Source organism: Tenrec ecaudatus, chromosome 3 (genome assembly GCF_050624435.1).
Source record: "Tenrec ecaudatus isolate mTenEca1 chromosome 3, mTenEca1.hap1, whole genome shotgun sequence".
In the NCBI taxonomy this organism is placed as follows: Eukaryota; Metazoa; Chordata; class Mammalia; order Afrosoricida; family Tenrecidae; genus Tenrec; species Tenrec ecaudatus.
Genome location: NC_134532.1, coordinates 184,363,454 through 184,383,509, shown reverse-complemented (window position 1 = coordinate 184,383,509; position 20,056 = coordinate 184,363,454). Strand labels below are relative to the sequence as shown.

The 20,056-nt window shown below is 47.6% G+C and overlaps 1 protein-coding gene across 1 annotated transcript in view; it reads left to right on the top strand.

Annotated features, from left to right (window-relative positions):
• Nucleotides 1-10,746: 10,746 nt before the first annotated feature.
• The window catches only part of PGM2 (phosphoglucomutase 2), a 30,107-nt gene continuing 20,797 nt past the window's right edge, over nucleotides 10,747-20,056 (top strand). The window contains exons 1-2 of the mRNA XM_075544447.1: nucleotides 10,747-10,946; nucleotides 15,076-15,243. Of these exons, the coding sequence (XP_075400562.1) occupies nucleotides 10,863-10,946; nucleotides 15,076-15,243 (252 nt within the window). The 5' untranslated portion in view covers nucleotides 10,747-10,862. The remainder of the gene's footprint in view (nucleotides 10,947-15,075; nucleotides 15,244-20,056) is intronic.

Below are 20,056 nucleotides of genomic sequence, written 5' to 3'. Positions count from 1 at the left end.
AGATCTTTGTGTGACGCTGAGCAGTCTCTGCCAGGCTGCATGGCCGGGAGGAATCCTATGGGTGCCGCATAAAACCCGGAACTTCTTCTAACTCTCATTAAACTCACTTGAATCACGAGCCCGGCTTCGGCGTGAATTCTTTCTTGTGCGAGCCAAGGACCGAGCTGCAACTCTAGCCCGGAGAGATCGAACAGTTCCTGTTCTTTCCCGGGTGCACAGCCCATCGACCGGCACTGGCACCGGCACTGGCACCATGGAGAGTGCTACTGAGACAAGTTGTAATGAGTGGAGTGTGAGCAGGTGTGATTGCAGCCTTCACATCGCAATTATGTCACCGCCACAGGCGTTTCTGCTCCTTCCTTGGTGACTGCAGAGAGGTAGCTTCAAAGAATTTGTGGGAACATTCCACTATCTTTTGGTTCCACTTTTCCACAAGCGTTCCAAAGCCAGCCTTGTATTGGAAGATGGAGCTGGAGTAGCCATCCCTGAGTGCCCATGTGGAGCACAGTGCCTATCCCCCTCCCTGCTCATGGGACTCAGAAAGAAAGGCTTGTTGCAGCAAGTGCTGAAATGGAAGGATTCACTTACTACATATCTCAACTTGGCCTAGCCTCTCCTAACTAGCCCAGAGTGTCAGCCTTTATAGCTACTACTTCACAGTCGTCGCCAATATGTATTGAATGCTTACTCGGGACGAGGCACTGTGCTAAGCAACTTGCATGTGTTTTCTCATTAATCCTCACATAATCGCTAGGCCTGTTGTCAGTGTGTCATTCGGACTCAGGGTGACCCCAAGTGTGTTGAAGCAGAGCTGTGCCCCACATGGGTTTCAGTGACTAGTTTACCAGGCCTTTCTTCCAAAGTGCCTCGGAGTGAATTAGAACCCCCAACCTAAACAGACAGGCACTTTAACTGTACCACCCAGAGACCCTTGCCCCTATGATGTAGACACTCTTGTTGTATCTGTTTTAGGAGGAGGAAACTGATACCAAAGAGATCAATGATTTGCCAGGGTCACCCAGAGCAGAGATCCTCATTCCAATTGGTCTGACTCCAGAACCTTCTTTGCTTTTACACAAGGAAAGACGAATCCGTCTCCCAACCTTGTCCATGTCTTTACCATTCATCAAGCACCGGCAGCCAAAGACGACTTCCAGTGTCCACCCCAGAAGTCCCCTTTGCATCCCTGGGGATGGGAATGTAAAGAAGACACCATTCCTGCCCCAGAGGAGCGAAGAGCCTAGGAAGGAGAGGCCATAAGGAGAAAATTGGAACAAACTGAGTCATGCACAAATCTGTATGGTGCAGCTGTGGTCCAACAGGATATGGTGACAGTCAGCATGAATAGATATGACCAAGGAGGCTTCGTGGAGAAGGGAGCCCTGAATTGAAGCCTAGACTGAAGAGAAGTGATCCAGCACAGGGAGCGAGTCATGGGGTGTTCCAGGCAGAGGAAGGTTTAATGCAAAGCTAGCTTGTGGCTTTGGGAAAACTTCAGGACTAGCTGGCAGTCAGCGTCCTGGTGAACAGTAGCTGGAGATGGGTTCGGAGCACAGGGTGGGAGCCAGTCTCGAGTCACGTATGGCAGGAAAGCACCAGAGGCGGAGAAGACAGGGGAGCAGAAAGATAAGTAAGCACGAGCCATATCAGCAGAGCCAAGAGAGGAAAGTATAAGTTACAGGGGGGTCTTCAAAGGGTCAACTATAAACAACCTAAGGTAATTTGAACTTCCTGTGACCCTCAAGCCAAGGCAAACCAGAAAGATGTAACAATTCCATTAGATACATAGAAAAGAGCCAATGTATCATCTTTGTTGCTGCTGTAACAAATGATCACAAGCCCCGTGGCTTAACCTGACACTAATATATTATCTTACAATGTCCAGGGGGGAAGTCCAACACAGCTCTGCCGGGCCTAAAGCCAAGGTGCTGGCAGGGCCCCAGAGCCTGAAGGGAGAGAATCGGTTCCTTGCCTTTCCCAGCCCCAGAGGCTGTCTAAATTCCTCGGCTCAGAGCTCCCTCCAAGCAACAGACTCAGTCTGCTTTCTGCTTCTGTTGAGTTGTCCCTGTCTCTGTTTCAGTGTTTGAGCAGTGGTTCTCAACCTTCCTAATGCCACGACCCTTTCATACAGTTCCTCATGTTGTGGTGACCCCCAAACTATAAAATTATTTTCGTTGCTACTTCACCACTGTAATTTTGCTACTGTTATGAATTGGGTGACCCCTGTCAAAAGGTCATTCGACCCCCAAAGGGGTCACGACCTACAGGTTGAGAACCACTGGCGTATATAATCCAGGATGAGCCCTGAATCTCAATGTCCTTAATTTAATCGCATCATCAAAGTTCCTCTTGCCATGTAAGGTAGCACATTCATAGGTTCTAGAGATCTAGACAATGTACAACAGAAGGAAACACCGCCCGTCTGCACTGGGCTCACAATGGTTGTCAGGTTTGCGCCCACTGTTACAGCCCCTGTGTCAATCCATCTCTAGGGGTCTTCCTCTTTTTCGCTGACCTTCTCATGCTCTCTTTTCAAGGGAGTGGTCTCCCCTGATAGTATGAGGGGGTACCCCCACCCCCCAAAAAGAAAACACACAAGCAACTCACTCTGAGTTAGTGCACACAGTGGCATTGCCTAGGAAGGTTCTCTCTGGTCACGGTAAATTTTTTCATAAAATCACTTCTGCTCAAACCTCCTTTTTTTTGTGATGACCGATTTAAGAGAACAGTGTGCAGCTGTGAAATTTTGTTTCCTGCTCAGGAAAAGTGGCACAGAAACTGTTGTGATGTTGAACACAGATTACAAGGACAACACTACGGAAAAAAACTCAAATGTCTGAGCGGTTTTCCCATTTCAAATAAGGTGAAAGGCGATTTTGATGACAAACTTTATTCTGGACATCCATCACCTTCCCAAACAGACAAAAATATCAACTCATAGTGCATTTGGAGTTTGTTCCACCAGATCAGACTGTTAAGCAAGCTTTCTATTAAGAGGATCTGAAAAGACAGCGTGACAGTGTGTGACAAAAAAAGGCCTGATGTAAGGCAGGCAGGGGACTGGTTTTGTCACCATGATAATGTACCTGCTCACACAACCTTCTCAGTGAGCCAATTTTTGGCAAAAAAAACCAGCATGCCTCTCTTGTCCCCTGCACCTGACTCACCTGACATAGTTCAGTGTGACTTCTTTCTGTTTCTGTGAATGAAGAGGGACATGAACGGACAGAGATTTGACAACATAGAAAAAGTGAATAAAGAAACAAGGGAGGTGCTTTTAGCCAGCCAAACAGATAAGTTTGAAAAATGTTTCCAAGAATAGCATCTCAGATTTGACAAACATCTTAAGTGTAATGGAGAGTACTTTGAAGGCAATAAGGTTGTTTTGTGAAATAAATAAATAGATAGATAGCTGTGAAAAAAATATTCCTGGTTTCTTTGGGTACCCCTCATGTGTCCAGAGTATGCAAAATGAAGCCTTACTTTGCTCACTTCTGAGAAGCATTCTGGCTGAACTTCAAAGCAGATTTGTTTTCTCTTCTGGCAGTTCGCAGTAGGTGAAGCACATACAATTCACCACAGATTGCTCATTGAGGGGCAATAAACAGCATGCGGAACCATCTTTGACCTCCTCTGCCATATCTGCTGTCAAGAGGCAGGGGTCAACCATGCCTCCACCCTCCATCTTCACCTACTCTGCCTTCAACTGTGCCTCCCACAGCGCTCTGCCTCTAAATGCTGTGGGTTTACTAGGGAAGTTAATGAATTATCACAAGTTAGGACCAGCAAACAGGAAGGGTATAGTTATAAGTCCATAGCAATACGGCTCCTCTGCCAGCAGCCAAGTGTCTCTCTGATTCTCAGGCTCTCAGCCACCTCATCCTTGACCTTTGCCTCCTTGGGCCAGGAAGCCAGTCATCTGCAGCTGTGTGTCACAGTCCCATAGTCTTGGGCCAGTGAGAATGTATCCCGCAGTCTCCGCGTTGCTTCTCTGAGTCTCTCTGCCACAGTCTCTGGCCTTGGCTCTGCCATTAAATATATATATATATATATATATATATATATATATATATATATATATATATATATATATATATATATATAAATCATCTTATTAGGGGCTCTTACACCAATCCATATATCAATTGTATCAAGCACATTCGTACATATGTTGCCATCATCATTTTCAAAACATTTTCTTTCTACCTGAGCCCTTGGTATCAGCTCCTCTTTTTGTCCCTTCCTCACCCTCCCATCCTTGTGAACCCGTGATAAATGATAATTATTTTCATATCTTACACCATCTGCTGTCTGCTTTCAGCTATGTTTGTTGTTTGTCTCCCTGGGAGTGTAAGTGTGTGTGGGCAGGATGTTATCAATTATTGTGATCGGTTCTCCTTTACTCCCCCAACCTTCTCCCTATCCTCATGGTATTGATACTCTCATTACTGTTCCTGAGGGGTTTATCTGTCCTGGATTCTGTGTGTTGAGAGTTCTTATCTGTACCAGTGTACATGCTCTGGTCTAGCCGGATTTGTAAGGTAGAACTGGGGTCATGATAGTGGGGAGGAGGTAGCATGAAACAACTAGAGGAATGGCTCCTAAGGGCCAGCAAATGATCCCTGAACTAACTACAAGCTTTTCTCTTGTGAAAAAAAAAAATAACTAGAGGAATGTGTGTTTTGTTGGTACTATTCGGCAGCCTGGTTGACCCGTCCCTTCCTTGTGACCCTTCTGTAAGGTGATATCCAATTGTCTATAGATGGGCTTTGGGTCTCTACTCTAACACTCCATGTTCTCATTGATATGATTTTTTGTTCTGGGTCGTTGATGCCTGATATCTGGTCCAGTTGAAACCTTGTGATCACACAGGCTGGTGTGCTTCTTCCATGTGGACTTTGTTGCTTCCCTGCTAAATGGCTGCTTGTTTAACTTCAAGCCTTTAATACTCCCAGATGCTGTATCTTCTAATAGCTGGGCACCATCAGCTGTCTTCACCATATTTGCTTTTGTACCCATTTTCACTTCAGGGATCATTTCAGGAGGCTGCCCATTCAGAATGCCAGGTTATTATAACAAAGTGTTCTTGCATTGAGGGAGTACTTGAGTAGAGGCCCAATATCTGTCTGCTACCTTGCTATTTAACAAATAAAATAGACCTATATTCCTATTGTTATATATTAATATCCTTACATATACACATGCCTATATTTATGCCTCTACAAATCTCTTTTGCCTCCTAGTTATTTCTTCTATTTCCTTTTACTTTCCTCCTGTCCCACTATCATGTTTCACCCTCATTTGGCTCTCAGTCATTCCTCTTGGCTACATTGCACTTGATCAAACCCCACCAGGTGTTCTACGCCCTTCTCACCGTCTATTTTAGATCTCTTGTTGTTCCCTTGTCCCTGGGTTTGTTGGCTTCCCCCTCCCTTTCCCCACCTCCTCCTCTCCCCTGTCTTTCCAGAACCATCGGCCCCCTGGTTTTTTCCTTGGGATTATATAGCTTGCCTATCTTCTATAGATATACATTTAAAAAGGGAGGGGTGTCTATAAATAGTTCAAGGTATGCCTGCTTGACCCTTATATATATTTTCTGATCAAGCCTGCTCCGAACCTGAAGTCTGTTTCCAGGATTCCGATGGTCCTGGGCCTTCTCTCTCTGCTGCTGCTTCAAAGATAGTTCATCCTTGGGTTGGCAGGGTGTGAGGGGTTGGAGCGAGGAAATGAAAGCTGACCCTCTATTAGTATCACACGTGCCCTATTTGCATAGTGTCACTCAATCTCAACCCTGCGTGGGAACCAGAGAAATGGGGAGAAGAGACGGATGAAACTATTTCCCTCCACCACAGTTGGATTGGAGGTAGGCTACATGGTGACCAACTTTGGTAACAATTTCAAACTTTCCACAGTAGAAGAGATGTCAGAAGAATTTTCTTGACTGGCGAGAAAGGAAGTGGTAGAATTGCTGACCAGGGGTTTGGGGAGTTGGGAAGCTTTCAAAGGAAACCCCATGTGCAAAGCAGGCCTGGGGCAGGCAGCGAGCACGCACAAACAAAGCAGCATTCCTGCCGACACCGATGCCAGAGATGGTTAATATTTGCCCAGGAGCAAGCGGCTATCACATGGGATCAGCTTTTCAGAGTTCATGGAAGTCCCTGCTGTGGACACAAGGAGAGATGGAATGAGTGGAATAAAGAAGCGAATGCTGGATTAGGAACACATGACGTCTATCTGATTCGGGCATTGAAATTTTCTCTGTGTCCATCTTCTCATTTACAGAACAAGCACGTCCAGATTGTTTCCCAAGGACTCTCGCTCCAGCCTTCTGCTGCGGTATGTGGGCTTCCACAGATGAGGAAAATTAATTTGGGGTCCTCTGCTTGGAGTCAGCTGTTCCAAGTCATTGAAGGGTCATGATCAAAAGCAAGGCTTCCAGAGACGACCCTGGAAAAGCCTTCTGTGTATTGAGCAGTGGGGATTTTCTGCCACGACCTTCAAAAGACTGCTTTCTCCTTCCCACAGGAAGCACCGACATAACAAAGGGGACAGTCACTTCAGACTTGCAGTGTCTCTACAGGACAGGGCGGAACTGTCCGTTTGGGTGTCCGAAGCTGTCCCTCTTCAGGGGAGCACAAAGCTCCTTCTTTCTCCAGAGGAGTGGCTGCCTGCTTGTTAGGAATTGCTGATCTTGCAGTTATCAGTTATCACCATCCACTCCGCCCTCATCAGGTTAAACTAGTTCTGGTTGGCAAGCACCAATGTGTGCTGTTGGGTGCTGTCCAGTCAGTTCCGGCTCACAGTGACCCTGTGCACAACAGAAGGAAACGCCACCCATCCTGCGCCGTCCTCACAATTGTTCTTGTGTTTGAGCCCATGGACGTCCCCGCCACCCCACGTTTGAAATGAACTATATGTCACAGAAGAACCCAAGTCCGCTTCGTGTTACTTTTTCTCCTTTTTCAGCCGCTCAGAGCAATATTTAGACCTGAGGGGTGAGGAATCTAGAGGGTTTATTGCATGGAGAAATTTTTATTATATATTTTTTCCTATTAAATCTTTCTTTTGGTTGTTTTTGTGGGCCCTCCCCAACTCTACCTTTGCTCACCCCTGGCCTCCTCGGAGTCCTCACAGTCTTGTCTTTTGCTGTGGAAACCGCATTTCTTCTTGTTTTTGCTTATAACATTATAATATGTATTGTATATTATAATGGTGATAATAAATATTTATATTTGTAAGAGTGACTCAGTTTGCTAAGCATAATCCTCCCTACTTTTGTCCATATCTTGCAGTATTCTACTTATTTATTAATATCTTGCGGTATTTATGAGCGTTGTCATTGTTTACATGGATGTATAAAATTCCATAGGATTGTACCAGAGCTTGTAGATCCATTCCTCTATAGTTGGGTTTTTGTTTTCGGTTGTTTCCATGTTTTTGCTACCGTGAAAACTGCTACAATAAACATAGATGTACATATGTCTGTAGTTACAGTCTTAATTTCTTTAGGGTGTATGCCCAGTAGAGACACTGCCAAATCATAAGGGACTTGGATTTGCATTTGTGTAAGGAAGGACTAGACGACAGTCCATCAGCAATGTAAAAGTGTCCCCATCTTTCCAAATTGTCTCCCACATTTGTTATTTTCTGTTGTTGAATTTTCCCACAAGTGTTGATGTGAGGTGATAGCTTGTACTTGTTCTTATTTGTATTTCTCTTATTGCTAATGCTCGCGAACATTTCTTCATCTGCTTGTTGGGTGCCTGTGTGTCATCTTTGGTAAATTGTCTATTTATGCCTTTTGTCCATTTTTATTGTATTTATTGTATTTTTCTTAAGATGTTGTAGTTTTCTATAGATTTTGGAGATTAGCCCTATATCCAATGTATCATTGCTCAATATTTTAGCCCTTTATCTGATGCGTTATTACTGTATTATTAATACACTTCAAACTCCATTCTGACATTCACTATGATCTTTTTTCCCCTTTCTTGTCTTTTTACTGACTGTTTGCTTTTTCTGAATATGATATTTTTGATGTCATCCCCCAGCTTATGAGGTCTTCTGTCATTAGTGTACAATGTGCAAGTCTATTCTTGAAATTCAAGTGGGATATACTCCAAGCTGTATTTTGGCTCCCATGGTCTTGTTTCATTTTCTTCAGCTTCAATCTGAACTTAAATACAAGAAATTGATGGTTTATTTTACAGCCAATCCCTGGCCTGCTTTTTCTCCCCAGAATATCTTAGGTTTTTTTTCTTTTTTAATCATTTTATTGGGGGCTCATACAATTCTTATCACAATCCATACATACATCCATTGTGTAAGGCACATATGTACATTTATTGCCATCATCATACTCAAAGTATTTGCCTTCTACTTGAGCCTTTAATATCAGCTCCTCATTTTCCCCCTCCCCACTTCCCCCTCCTTCATTGCCCCTGGCCTGGTTTTAGCTACTGATGTTGAATTCCTTCCTGATCTCTTCCCACAGATATGTCTTCATCTGGAGAAGTCTTTCATGTTGTTGGGAAAACGGTATTTGCTATAAACAAGTGGTTAGTCTTGCAAAATTCTATCTTGCAATCTTCAGCTTCATTTCTGTCACCAAGACCATATTCTCCAACTCCTGCTCCTTCCTTTTTGTTTCCAACCTTTGCATTCAATTACCAGAAATTATCACTGCATCTTGATTGCATGTTTGGTCAATTTCAGAATGAAGGTGTTGGTAAAATTCTTTCACTTCTGCATCACTAACTTTAGTAGTAGGTGCATGAATTTGAGTAACAGTTGCGTTGGCTGGATTTGCTTATATGCGGTAGATATTATCCTATCACAGAGAGTCTAGTACTTCAAGCTAGATCTTCAAATAGCCTTTTAGAGGATAAACGCAGTGCCATTGCTCATGACTCTGTCATTCCCGGCATAGGAAACCATATGACCGATTGAGAAAGGCCAATACTTGTCCATGTCAGCTCACACATGATGAGAACCCAATAAAATGCCTAAAATAAAGGTTAAAAAAAAGAATGCTGGCAATATTTGTACAAACATGTTGGATATAATTGATGCATGGATTGTAACAAGAGTTGTAAGAGCCCCCAATAAAGGGATTTTAAAAAAAGATTCTATTGCTGTTTGTTGTCAACAAGAAGCTAATATATATATATATTTCATTTTAAATTCTAAAACACTTTTATTGAAGTATAGCACATAGTTCTAAGTATAGCACATAGTTAAGTCAGAATACACTCAATGTCAGTGCAAGAGTGAGATTGTTCTCCCCAATTCTAAAATAGTAAGAAAATGGAATTATCTTGTCTTATTTTTGTGTCTGGCTTCTTTCACTCAATGAATCTCTTGTGAGATTCATCTGTGATATTGTATAGAACAGTAACTCATTTTCATTAGTATAATTGACTTGTATCACTTGATTACCACACCGTGTCTTTTCCCATTGAAATGACCGTTGGAGATTTCTGTTGTTTCTAATTAGGGGAGTGGTTCTCAACCTGTGGGTCGCGACCCCTTTGGGGATTGACTGACCCTTTTACAGGGGTTGCCCAATTCATAACAGTAGCAAAATGACAGTGATGAAGTAGCAATGAAAATAACTTTACAGTAGGGGTCACCACACCATGAGGAACTGTATTCAAGGGTCGTGGCATGAGGAAGGCAGAGAACCAAAGGGTTAGCGTCTACTGCAAACAATGCTGCTCTCGTTCTTGCACACGCCTTTCACCTGCGTGCATCTCTTTTATGGACCGGTGAGCTACAATTCACCTGGGATTCCTTGTGTGTGGTGTGAGATAGGGAGATCAAGCAAATGCTGGATTCCATTGACCCAACACCATTCTTTTGTTTTCTCAAGTATTTTCCCCTTTGAAATAAACTGCCCATCCCTGTGTGGCCTTATTTCTAAAATCTCCACTCTGTTCTGTTTTGGGGCAATAAAAAGAGATGTCAAATCTCAAACGTAATGTAAAGGCAACATTTACTAAGTGTTAAACCAGACAAGGACAAAACAAAGGCATCCTCCGCATGAGAGGCAGCATCAGCACAAGGTCGCAGTGGTGCACACTGTGCAGAGAACCAAAGGCTTGCAGAGGCAGTGGGAGCGCAGAGGAAACCGGGCAGAAACCTGACTGGCAACAGGCCAGTGCATCAGTTGCAAGTGGTACTATAGAAACAGGGATGAGGCCTTATACCACACAGAGGAGCTTGCAAGACTGGTTCAGGGCCCTCTGACCTCAAGTGCCAATCTCCTGTGCCTGGACTGGTTAGGGGTGTGGTCGTAATCAATTTTAAAAATTTAATAGTTTATTGGCAAATCATCCACTTTCTAATGCACTGTGTCTCAAGGCAAGCCAGGAGGCCTTCCAGGGGGGCTTAATTCAAAGACTGCAAATGGGCTGGGGGGGGGGCTTTTACTCTTAAAGGTAGCCTTCCCAAAACCTAGTGGTGCGAACTTAAGCTCTGATACAGCTCTACCGCCAATTCTGGGGGGATGGGGTCGGGGTGGGGGGGTTTCTATCCTAATTCTTCCACCCTGTTCTTTTCCCGATCTTTGAATGTCTGCATGGTTTTTAGAAGTCCATGTGACGTTCTTGGTTCTCAGCATCTGCGTCGGGCCTGGCGCACAGTCGCCCAGTAAGCAGCCCTTAGTAGCGCACCCACAAGCCCTCCCGGAGCAGCGGAGCGCACCCACAAGTGCCAGCAACGCTGCTGGGCGGAGCTCGGCTTCCCGCTGGCCTCCCGGCGCGGCCCACCGGCGGCTCTCCCCGCCCCGCCCGCCCGCAGCCCGCGCGGCCCGGCCGGAAGAGCGCGCGCCCTCTCCTTCCCCGGCCGGAGGCGCGGCTGCGATGGCGGCGGCTGCGGGAGGCGGCGGCCCCGGCGTGGACGCCCGGCTGGAGCAGGAGACGGCGCGGTGGCTGCGCTGGGACCAGGTGAGGGTGCGCGGGGCGCCGTGCGCTCGCAGCCCGGGGAGACGGAGCGGGCCCCGCGGGGAAGTAGTCCGCCGGGCCGGGGAGGGAGCGACTGGGCGCCGGGAGATCGGGGCGCAGCCGGCCGGGGCGCGCGCGCTGGGACTGGCTCTGCCGCGTGTCACTCAGCGCGTGCGCTCGTGCGCGGCCGCAGTCTCCGCGCGCGCCCGGCCCGGCGCTCGGGCTTCGGGGTGCTTCCCGCTCGCGGGGCCTTCGCCGGCCTGCTCACCCCTGGAGCCCAGCGCCCTCGGCCCCCGCTTTCTCCGACGCCAGGCAAAGAATCTGGCACCCGGCCCTGGACTGGCCCCCCGCTCGCTCTGGACACTGCGGCCTCGCCTTGCTGCTCGCGGTGCGGTTCCCGGTGCGGGCCTGCCCCGCGCTTCCTCTTGCTTCAGTTCTGGGGTTACCCACCGAATGATAAGTCTTGCCCCCCAAGACTCTCACTCCAAGCAGCGTCATTTGTGTGGAGTCCTCTGGTGGCAAAGGAAAGGAAAGCGCTTGCGTGTAGGTTTCTTGGTTGCGAGCCTAACCGCTCGACCTGCAGTTCGAAACCACCAGTTGCTCCGCGGGAGGAAAACGCGGCTTTGGGCTTCCTCAAAGAATAACACTCAGGAAAACCCACAGGGGCGATTCTACCCTGCCCTGTAGGGTCGCTGTGAGTCAGCATTGACGCGATGTCAGTCCGTTTGGTTTTTTGAGCCTGAGCGTGGGGCCGTTTTCAGAGCTTAAGACGTTGAGCTCGGTCATGCTTGGCTGTGTACCGCTTGATGTTTTAAATCGCTTTTGTACAAGAGATCTTGGCAGATTCATTTGCGTCGAGCCAGCACATGATATGCTCCAGAGGGTTCCAAATCAGTAAATCTTTTTCTATATAACGATCAAGTATCCGGGATGTTAAAAAAAATAGTTTTATTAGCATATAATTACAGCATACAATTTAATAGTTTAATCACATTAAGGGCTGTGCAATCAGGGAAGGGGGAGCAGGGAAGGAGGGGGCAAAATGAGGAGCTGATGCTAGGACATTAAGTGGAGAGCAAATGTTTTGAAAATGATGATGGCAGTGAATGTACAAATGTGCTTTACACAATTGATGTATGTATGGATTGTGATAAGAGTTATAAGAGCCCTTAATGATTTATATTAAAAAATGCAATCCTCACTACAATCAATTTCAGAACATTTTCTTCTTTCTGGTACTCCTTGTTATCTCCCCTTCCCCCCAAGCTCCCCTGCCATCCAGTTACTATGTCTACAGTTGTGTGGATTACAGATTTCATAAGCAGGACATCGTGCATCCCACAGAGGGCAGCGACAAAGCCCCAATCAGAAAAACCAGAAAATGTTCAAAACTGAACTTTTAAACGAGCCAAAAGGGAGATAAAGTGATCATGGTATAACATTTGGGAAGCAGACAAGCCACACCTGCACAACTGAGATTAAAGTCCTGGTCACCTGCCAGCGTGTTTTGAGTGACATGCATGAGATTACAAACCCCTGAAGCAGGGACCAGGCAGTGAAACACCAGATCCTGCTTCCCCAATGCCATTGGCAGTTCTCCGGGTGAAAAGAGCCCTGTGGTTCCTATGGGAGAGAAATTGTTTCCATTTTTTGGTACCTTAGTAATGTGTGGGTGGAATTTTATTGTGAATCAGAATCGGTGGTTCGGCATTCCATAAATCTTTGAAGAAATGAAATCTTTTGCTGTGTGTTTGGCTTACTGCCTCCGAGCTGCTGGGTCTCAGCGCTGAGAGAATAGTACCGTGTTGGGTAGCACTGAGGAGTCATCCCGTGGAGGGGTGAATGATCAAGCACTGACCTCTAAATTCAAACTCACCCTGGGGTCAAACTCACCAGGGAGGAAGTCCTGGCAGTCACTTACAAAGGTCACAGTCCTGAAAGCCATAGGGCTCCAGTGCACACGGGGCTGCCCTGAGCCTGAATTCACTTGAAGGCAATGCGTTTCCTTTGGGGGTCTTGATAGAGCTTCAGGGACGTGCTCCCTTTAAGATTTGTTGTTGAATTTTTTCCCATTCCTCATTGGCTTTTCTCTCCCAATTTCTTTTCTGGCGTGGGGCAGGCACCTAATGGGGAAGGGCCCCTTCATTTCTGCTCTCCTTCCTTGGATGAGCTGAGGCAGTGGTTCTCCACCTCCCTCATGCCGCGACCCTTTCATGCCGGTCCTCATGTGCTGGTGACCCCCCAGCCATAAAATTATTTCCGTTGCTACTTCATCACTGTCATTTTGCTACTGTTAGGAATTGGGCAACCCCTGTGTAAGGGTGGGTAGACACCCCACCCCACCCCCGGGGTCGTGACCCACAGGTTGAGAACTGCTGAGCTAAGGGGTCTCTGGGAAGCTTGCAGCCAGTGGAACACATTGTAGCCTGGGTCTGATGGCTCGAATACCGGTGAGGTGCCCTTGGGCGTGCTTCGCCTTCCTCCTGGTGGCATAGTGAGTTACGCATTGGGCCACTCGGGACTTCCGTATGTAAGGGCAACTGTTCAGAACCACCAACTGTTCTGTGGGAGAAAGATGAGACTTTTACTCCTGTAAAGAGTTACGGTCTCAGAACCTCATAGGGGAAGTTCTACCCTGCCCCACTGGGTCGCAAGCAGTCCGAATCGATAGCAGTGGGGTGTTTTCATCCCTGTTTCTTTCTCTCCTGTCAACTTTGGGTACTCTATGGCTGGTTCTGACCTGCAGCCCTCGGACTCTTCTACCTCCCTGTCTCCTTGGTTTCCCTTGGGCTGCCTAGCCTTTTGAAGGTATCAAAGGGCAATCGGAAAGTAATGGGAGCGTGACCCTGGTGTCTCTTTGGGCGTGAACCTGGTGTCTCTGTGTTTTCTGATTCACTCAGCAAATACTTGATGGGCTTCTTTAATGGGTCAGGTAGGAGCCCTTCCTTAGGGAACCTGACCTTCTGATGAGGCAGCTTCTGTGCTGTGTCTCTTGATTTTGATGGGAAACCCAATTCCCCTTGACATTGGAACATCCCGGAAGTTTGGGCATACTCCCATAAAGGCAAGTTTTTATTGCGCTTGCGTTTTCGAAGTAGATTGTGTGGCTCTGGACTGCCTGAATGTTTATCTAAGCAGCCGTGACTGTAAGGGAGTGTTTACTGCTTGTTCCCCTGAGTTCTTCATTATGAAGTCAAAGTCTCCTATGGAACGGAGGTGATTGTCATTACTTTTCCCCACTCTGAACCTTTTTCTCCAACTGTTGTCTGAAGAAAGAGTCGACTTTAAATGACTCACGCTCCTTTCCACTTGGTGCCGCTGTTGTTGGGTGCTGGTGAGTCAGCCGTGACGCATAACCACCCCATGTGCCACCGAGCAAAACACCTCCCGGTTCTGCGCCATCCACACGGTTCTGGCCATGTTGGAGGCCACGGCTGGAGTGACTGTGTCAGTCCATCTTGACCTCGGCCGTCCTCCTTTTCGCTGCCCCTCTACTTGACCAAGCAGTTAATAAAATAGAAGAGGCCCTCGGTTAGGACTTCTTCATCTATGAAAGCAAGTGTTGGTTCATTTTGGTTGTTTCTTCCAGTTTCCTTTGCCTGCCCTTGGGAGTCCTTGCAAGAATCAGATGTGATCAAGTGTGAAAGTGATAAGGCTTGATTTAGACTGCATACTCTGGGCAAATTTAAGGACGTTTAGGAAGAACATTTTATTATGAATGCCAACCAGGATGCTTTGCGTTCACCTCATCTTCAGCAGCATCCTGTAAAAGAGCTGCTGGGTGGTTCCCATTTTCCAAATGAGGGAATGGAAAGTTGAAGAAGCTGAATTATCCACCAAATAAAAAGGGGGTCGGTAAGTGATGAACTAGGGTTACTTCATGGGTGCTGCACTTGCTACGCCTCAAAACCAACTCGTGCCATTTTTTTGCCCCACAAGTGTTTGCTGATAAAACAATACAGGCTAATGCCAGCCAGCTTCCAAGAGCTGAACCATCAGTAGGTGGAAAAGGCCATGGGTACAGGGTGATTTTCATATGGGTTGGAATGACTGTGGTTTTTAAGAAATGCGTACTTGTGTGTTTCGACCAGTTCTCCTCTTACTCCCCTGGCTGTACCTTTCTGTCTGGCAGAACCCTTTAACATCTGAGACGGTGAAGCGGCTAGTCGCCGAGGGTAATAAAGAAGAACTGCAAAAATGTTTCGGCGCCCGCATGGAGTTTGGGACGGCTGGCCTTCGAGCGGCCATGGGGGCAGGAACTTCCCAGATGAACGACTTGACCATCATTCAGACGACACAGGTACCACGTTTGCCTTAGTCCCCCTGGCCATGGCCCCAGGCTCCTCTTGTCCCCGGCAGACCTCATTAGTCTTCATTGTTGACAGGACTGCTGTCTGGTCTGTCTGCTGGCAGAAACTCAGCCATTTGTCATCCAACAGATAGTGGTGGAAGGCTTTCTGTGTGTCAGGCTGTGACTAGACCCAGCCCCAGGCCCATTTCCATCAAGACAATCCTCACGGTCACCCGATAGGACACAGAACTGCCCCAGGAAGTTTCCAGTGCTGGACTCTTCTCCGACGCCATCTTTCGCCCATTTAATGACGAGAATCTAGCAAGAGAAATCATGACCAAGATCTAGACCAGAGTCTTTTATAGGAATTGTATTTCAGCACAAGCTCCCCGACCCCACCCCCAAAAAAAGTGGCTGATTTTTTTCTTTTCATAATTAATAAGCTTTTAAATTGCTTAACAGTTTTGTGTCCTCAGGTGAGTCCTGACCCTAGTGACCGAATGGATCTGAAGTAGAATTGCTCTGCAGGACTTTCAGGGAGCAGAATGCCAGGCTGTCCCTTGAGACACTGTTGGGCAGGTCTGAACCATTTACGCGCTGATGCTTCTGCACATGTGCCCTCCGGGGACTCTAGAACGGTAGCAAGCTTGCCCAGCAGAATTGAGCAAGAAGCCCAGCGTTCACACCTGCCTCCTCTTTCTGGCCTATCATTTCCCATATGATCAATATCTGGCCTTTGGGTGGCACATTGTTACAATGACGGGACCAATACTGACACATGCTTTAGCCAAATCCTGCAGTTCACTCTTTGTGTTACCTATTTCTTTGGATTTTCACAAATACATAGGACCGTGGGTCCTCCCTTACAGTATCACTGAATAGTTTCCCTGCCCTGAGCATCCCCTGTGCTCCACCCACCTTTCATTCCTCCTCTGGATCCCTGATTGTGGTTTTCTGTTTCTCTAGTTTTGCCTTTTATAGAATCTTGTGTCGTTGGAACTGTCTGACTTCTCTGGTCTTGACATTATTGCCAGTGATGCTCAGCGAAGGCTGAAGACCTTTGGTAGTGGGCCGAATTACCCAGAGCCTTTCCTACGGGAAAGGAAACCTGGTGGCAAAGTGGTTACACATTGGGCTACTGACCACAAGGGTAATGGTTCGAAACCACCCAGCCTTCCTTGGGAGAAAGATGGGGCATTCTATTTTTGTAAAGAGTTAGTGTCGGGAACTCCCAGGGCCAGTTCTACCCTGTCCTACAGGGTCGCTATGAGTCGGCATCAACTCAGTGACAGTGAGCTTGATCTTGGGTTTTGTTCGGTTGAGTGTTCCTTTCTAACCTAGGCTGACTGCTGAGTTCGTGGCTTCCACTGACGAGTTTTGTTAGCAGGGTCCAATATAGACCCAGCTTCTAGGAACAGAACTGAAGGCTTAGACCAAGCAGAAGAGAGACCACTCGGGCCCGGGCTTGCTGCGAGTGATGGGGAGGAATGGACACAGCTAGTTCTGTTGCTTCGATGGCTGAGACTGGTGGAAAACAAGCTCCTCTGTCATCCTCACAAGGGAGAGCCTGGACGCATGAGGGCATGGAGCCCTCCCTCATGTGCCTGACAAGGCAGCCCCCTGTGAAACACAGCTGGGCCCCTCCTAGCGGAAGCCTAGTGAGAAGTGCTGACCTAGGGGTGCAGGGCTTCCCCTTGGCAGGGGTCCGTACCCCTGTTTCAGCGATGGGGCTCCCAGCAAATTTCTCAGAGGAGGTCTTGCCAGGGATGAGCCGGGAACCCCTGTTCCAGGGATTGAGAGCGTAGGAACTGTACTATTGCGTAAGGTCATGGTAGGTCACCTGCTTTCCTGTTAATACAGGTGGCATCGATTACCCAAAACATGCTTCATGGTTCAAGGTGGCAATCCATTTGTTTTGTTAATGGATCTGCAGTTTAGGCAGTTCGGTGGGCATACCAACACCTGTTCTCTGCTCCCTTTGCCATTGCCCGGGGAAGAATCCCCTGGCGCCTTGTTCACTCAGGTGTCTGATAGTGACTGCTGGCACTTGGCTGGCATGTCTGCATGTAACCTGGGTCCGCTCACAGCTTGGTGGCTGGGGGCCAAAGGAGAGCATCCCGAGATGAGAATGGCCAAGTGGGAGCTGGGGTTGACTTATTTGACCTTAGTCTCAATTCACACCAAGACACTTGTGTCCACACAATTTGTTCAAAGCGAGTCAGCCAGACGATCTCCTTCTCACGGAGAGGGTCCGTAGATACCCACCACCTCACGGAGGGGTGTCAGTGCCATATCACAAGAAGTCTCTGTGAGATGGGCCATTTGTGGACAAGGCAATTTCACAGGCCTCCTGTTGGGACTAAGAGGTAGGATCTAAGGGATGCTGTATGAACTAAGCCTTCTCTAAGAACTAAGTCCTGCGTCTGTTCTAATTCTCAGAATTGAGAAAATCTGTCCTGGCACAGTGGAAGCACCTTTTTCATGCGCCCCCCCCCCCTGCCCCCGGAGGAGTTAGCCTTTTGTGAGAACATCAGTAACATCAGTAGATCAAAGGACCATAGCACCTCTCCCATGATGTCTCCCGCGATAACCCGCCAAAAAATAGCTTACACAATCAAGATGAGCAGGTACTTTTAATGTCATCCGATCCAGTCGGCCACCCCTTGGGAAATTCCTGCACAACCGCCTATTACCCAGATAGTCTTCTAGCCTGATATTTGGAGGCCAGGACGTGGGTTCAGCCAGTTTGATGACAGCCATGGGTGTGTACTTCCGAGGGTGAGGAGAGCTGTCGGAATCCTAGGCGGAGATGTTCCAGGCAAGCCCCTCGGGCTTGGTCTGTGTGGCAGGCACAGGGCCCATGTGTGGTCCTGAGCCACTCGGTCCTGTGCTGGCCTTCCTCATGGCACATACACTCTTGCGAGGTCTTTGGCTCCAGTAAGGGGTTTGCTCTCATCCTGAAGTTGCCCCCAGGAATCTACCTGTTGAGTTTACAGACGGATAAATGTGAGTCAAGCGTGTCTCACAAGGAAACAGCTTGGAGGTGGGAGGAGACTTTCTGTACTCTTTGCCTCACTGCTAGACTTAGCTAAGTGCATTGCCTTTTTCTAGTTAATTCATGCCGTCCCCCTGCCTTTAAAAAACAGATCAATGTGCTCTTGCAGATGTTAGGTGCCATCGGGCCAGTGCTGACACATAGCGAGCCCGTGCACAACAGCAAAACGCTGCCCGGTCCTGCGCCTTCTCACAGTTGTCATGACGGACCCCATTGATGCAGCCACTGCGCCAATCTACCTTGACGAGCGTCTTCCTCTTTTTCACGGCCCCTCCACTTTGCCGAGCCTGGTGGCCTTCTCCAGGGACTAGTCTCTCGATTACATGTCCAAGGTACATGCGTGAGGCAGTCTCTCCTTCTTGTGGCTGAGGACATTCTGCTTAAGTACACAACTGTTTAACCAGAAGGCTGGCAATTTAAATCATCAGCTGCCCCACAGGAGCAAGATGTCTCAGTCGGACTCTGTAAGTCTCACAGCCTGGGACACCGGATGGAGCCCTTCTGCTGTGTCCTGTAGGGTGCTTGGGAGTTGGCATTGGTGAATTTTGAATGGGTGTGGGTCCACCCACAGTTTGTGTCTTTTTACAGGACTTGCTTCTATGTAGTTGGATCACCATTCTTGCCAAGCCACCTAGAGTCCTCTTGTTGTGTCACACCAATAACCTAACCTCACAGCATTCAGCGATCTCTGCATGTTCATCTTCAGGTTCCCATGACGTTTCTGCACCTATGAAGCTCAAGAAACTGTGTACTTGGCTGTGTGTTCTACCATTTCTAGCCAGTGGCCGTGACCCCAAGTTCAGCACGTTGTTTCTTTTCTCATTGGCCGTGCCAAGTTATTAGATTGGCTGACCTCTTCAGGGCCATGCTGGAAAACAACATTAAAACAAACATAAGAAGTTTAGATCAGTTCATGGTCAAAATTGTACAAAAGGCATGGCATTTCTGGGACCTCATAACATTCCTGATCCGGCAGAAACATCCCAAATGCCTTCCTACCCTGAGACCAAGGTTTTAGAACTCATGTGATGGAAGGAACATGGGCTCGGAAGGAAGACAGCAGTGAGAGTCATGTCACTAACAGGAACCATATTCCTCATGCTTGCTTGGTAGTGGGTTCTTAGCACTTGGCTCTCGGCATGTTTTACCTGGTTTAGCCCTCACATCGAGGACCGTGGTGGTCCCGTCATGGGGTTCTTGTCTTCCATGGGAGGCCTTTGTGGGTTCAGTTCCCAGCCAGTGTGCTCTTGGTGAATGCAAAGTCTCAGGTGTGTGGTCTCCTCTGCCTCCCCCGCCTTGTCCGTTCAGTCTGAGCTGGCCCAACGCTGAATGCTACAGATCAGGGAGTGGAACCAACGTGTGTGATTCTTCCAGGAGAGGAAAACACATCATTTTTCCAGAGAAGAAAGACATTGAAAACGACATAGACTATTATAATATGCCCCCAGTGTAAAGGTTCAGTGGATACAGGATGGGATTGAGCCTATATGTGTTAGAGGGCGGAAGTTCTCAGAATCACCTGAATTTGAATGTGGCGGGTGGAAGACGCCAGCCTCATCCCTAACCCGTCTCGGGAGCACTGTATCATATGCATGCATGTCAGTGACGAGTGAGTGAGCGCCTCTTCCTAAGCCTGCCTTTAAGTCAGGTTTTTTATAGAAGTTAGAAGAGGTGAGAACTGTTCAGATGTAATGGTCATCAAATGTGTTTGTCGACATATCAAGTGCCCTTCTGTGCTTAAAAACATGAAAAACAACAGCACCTACT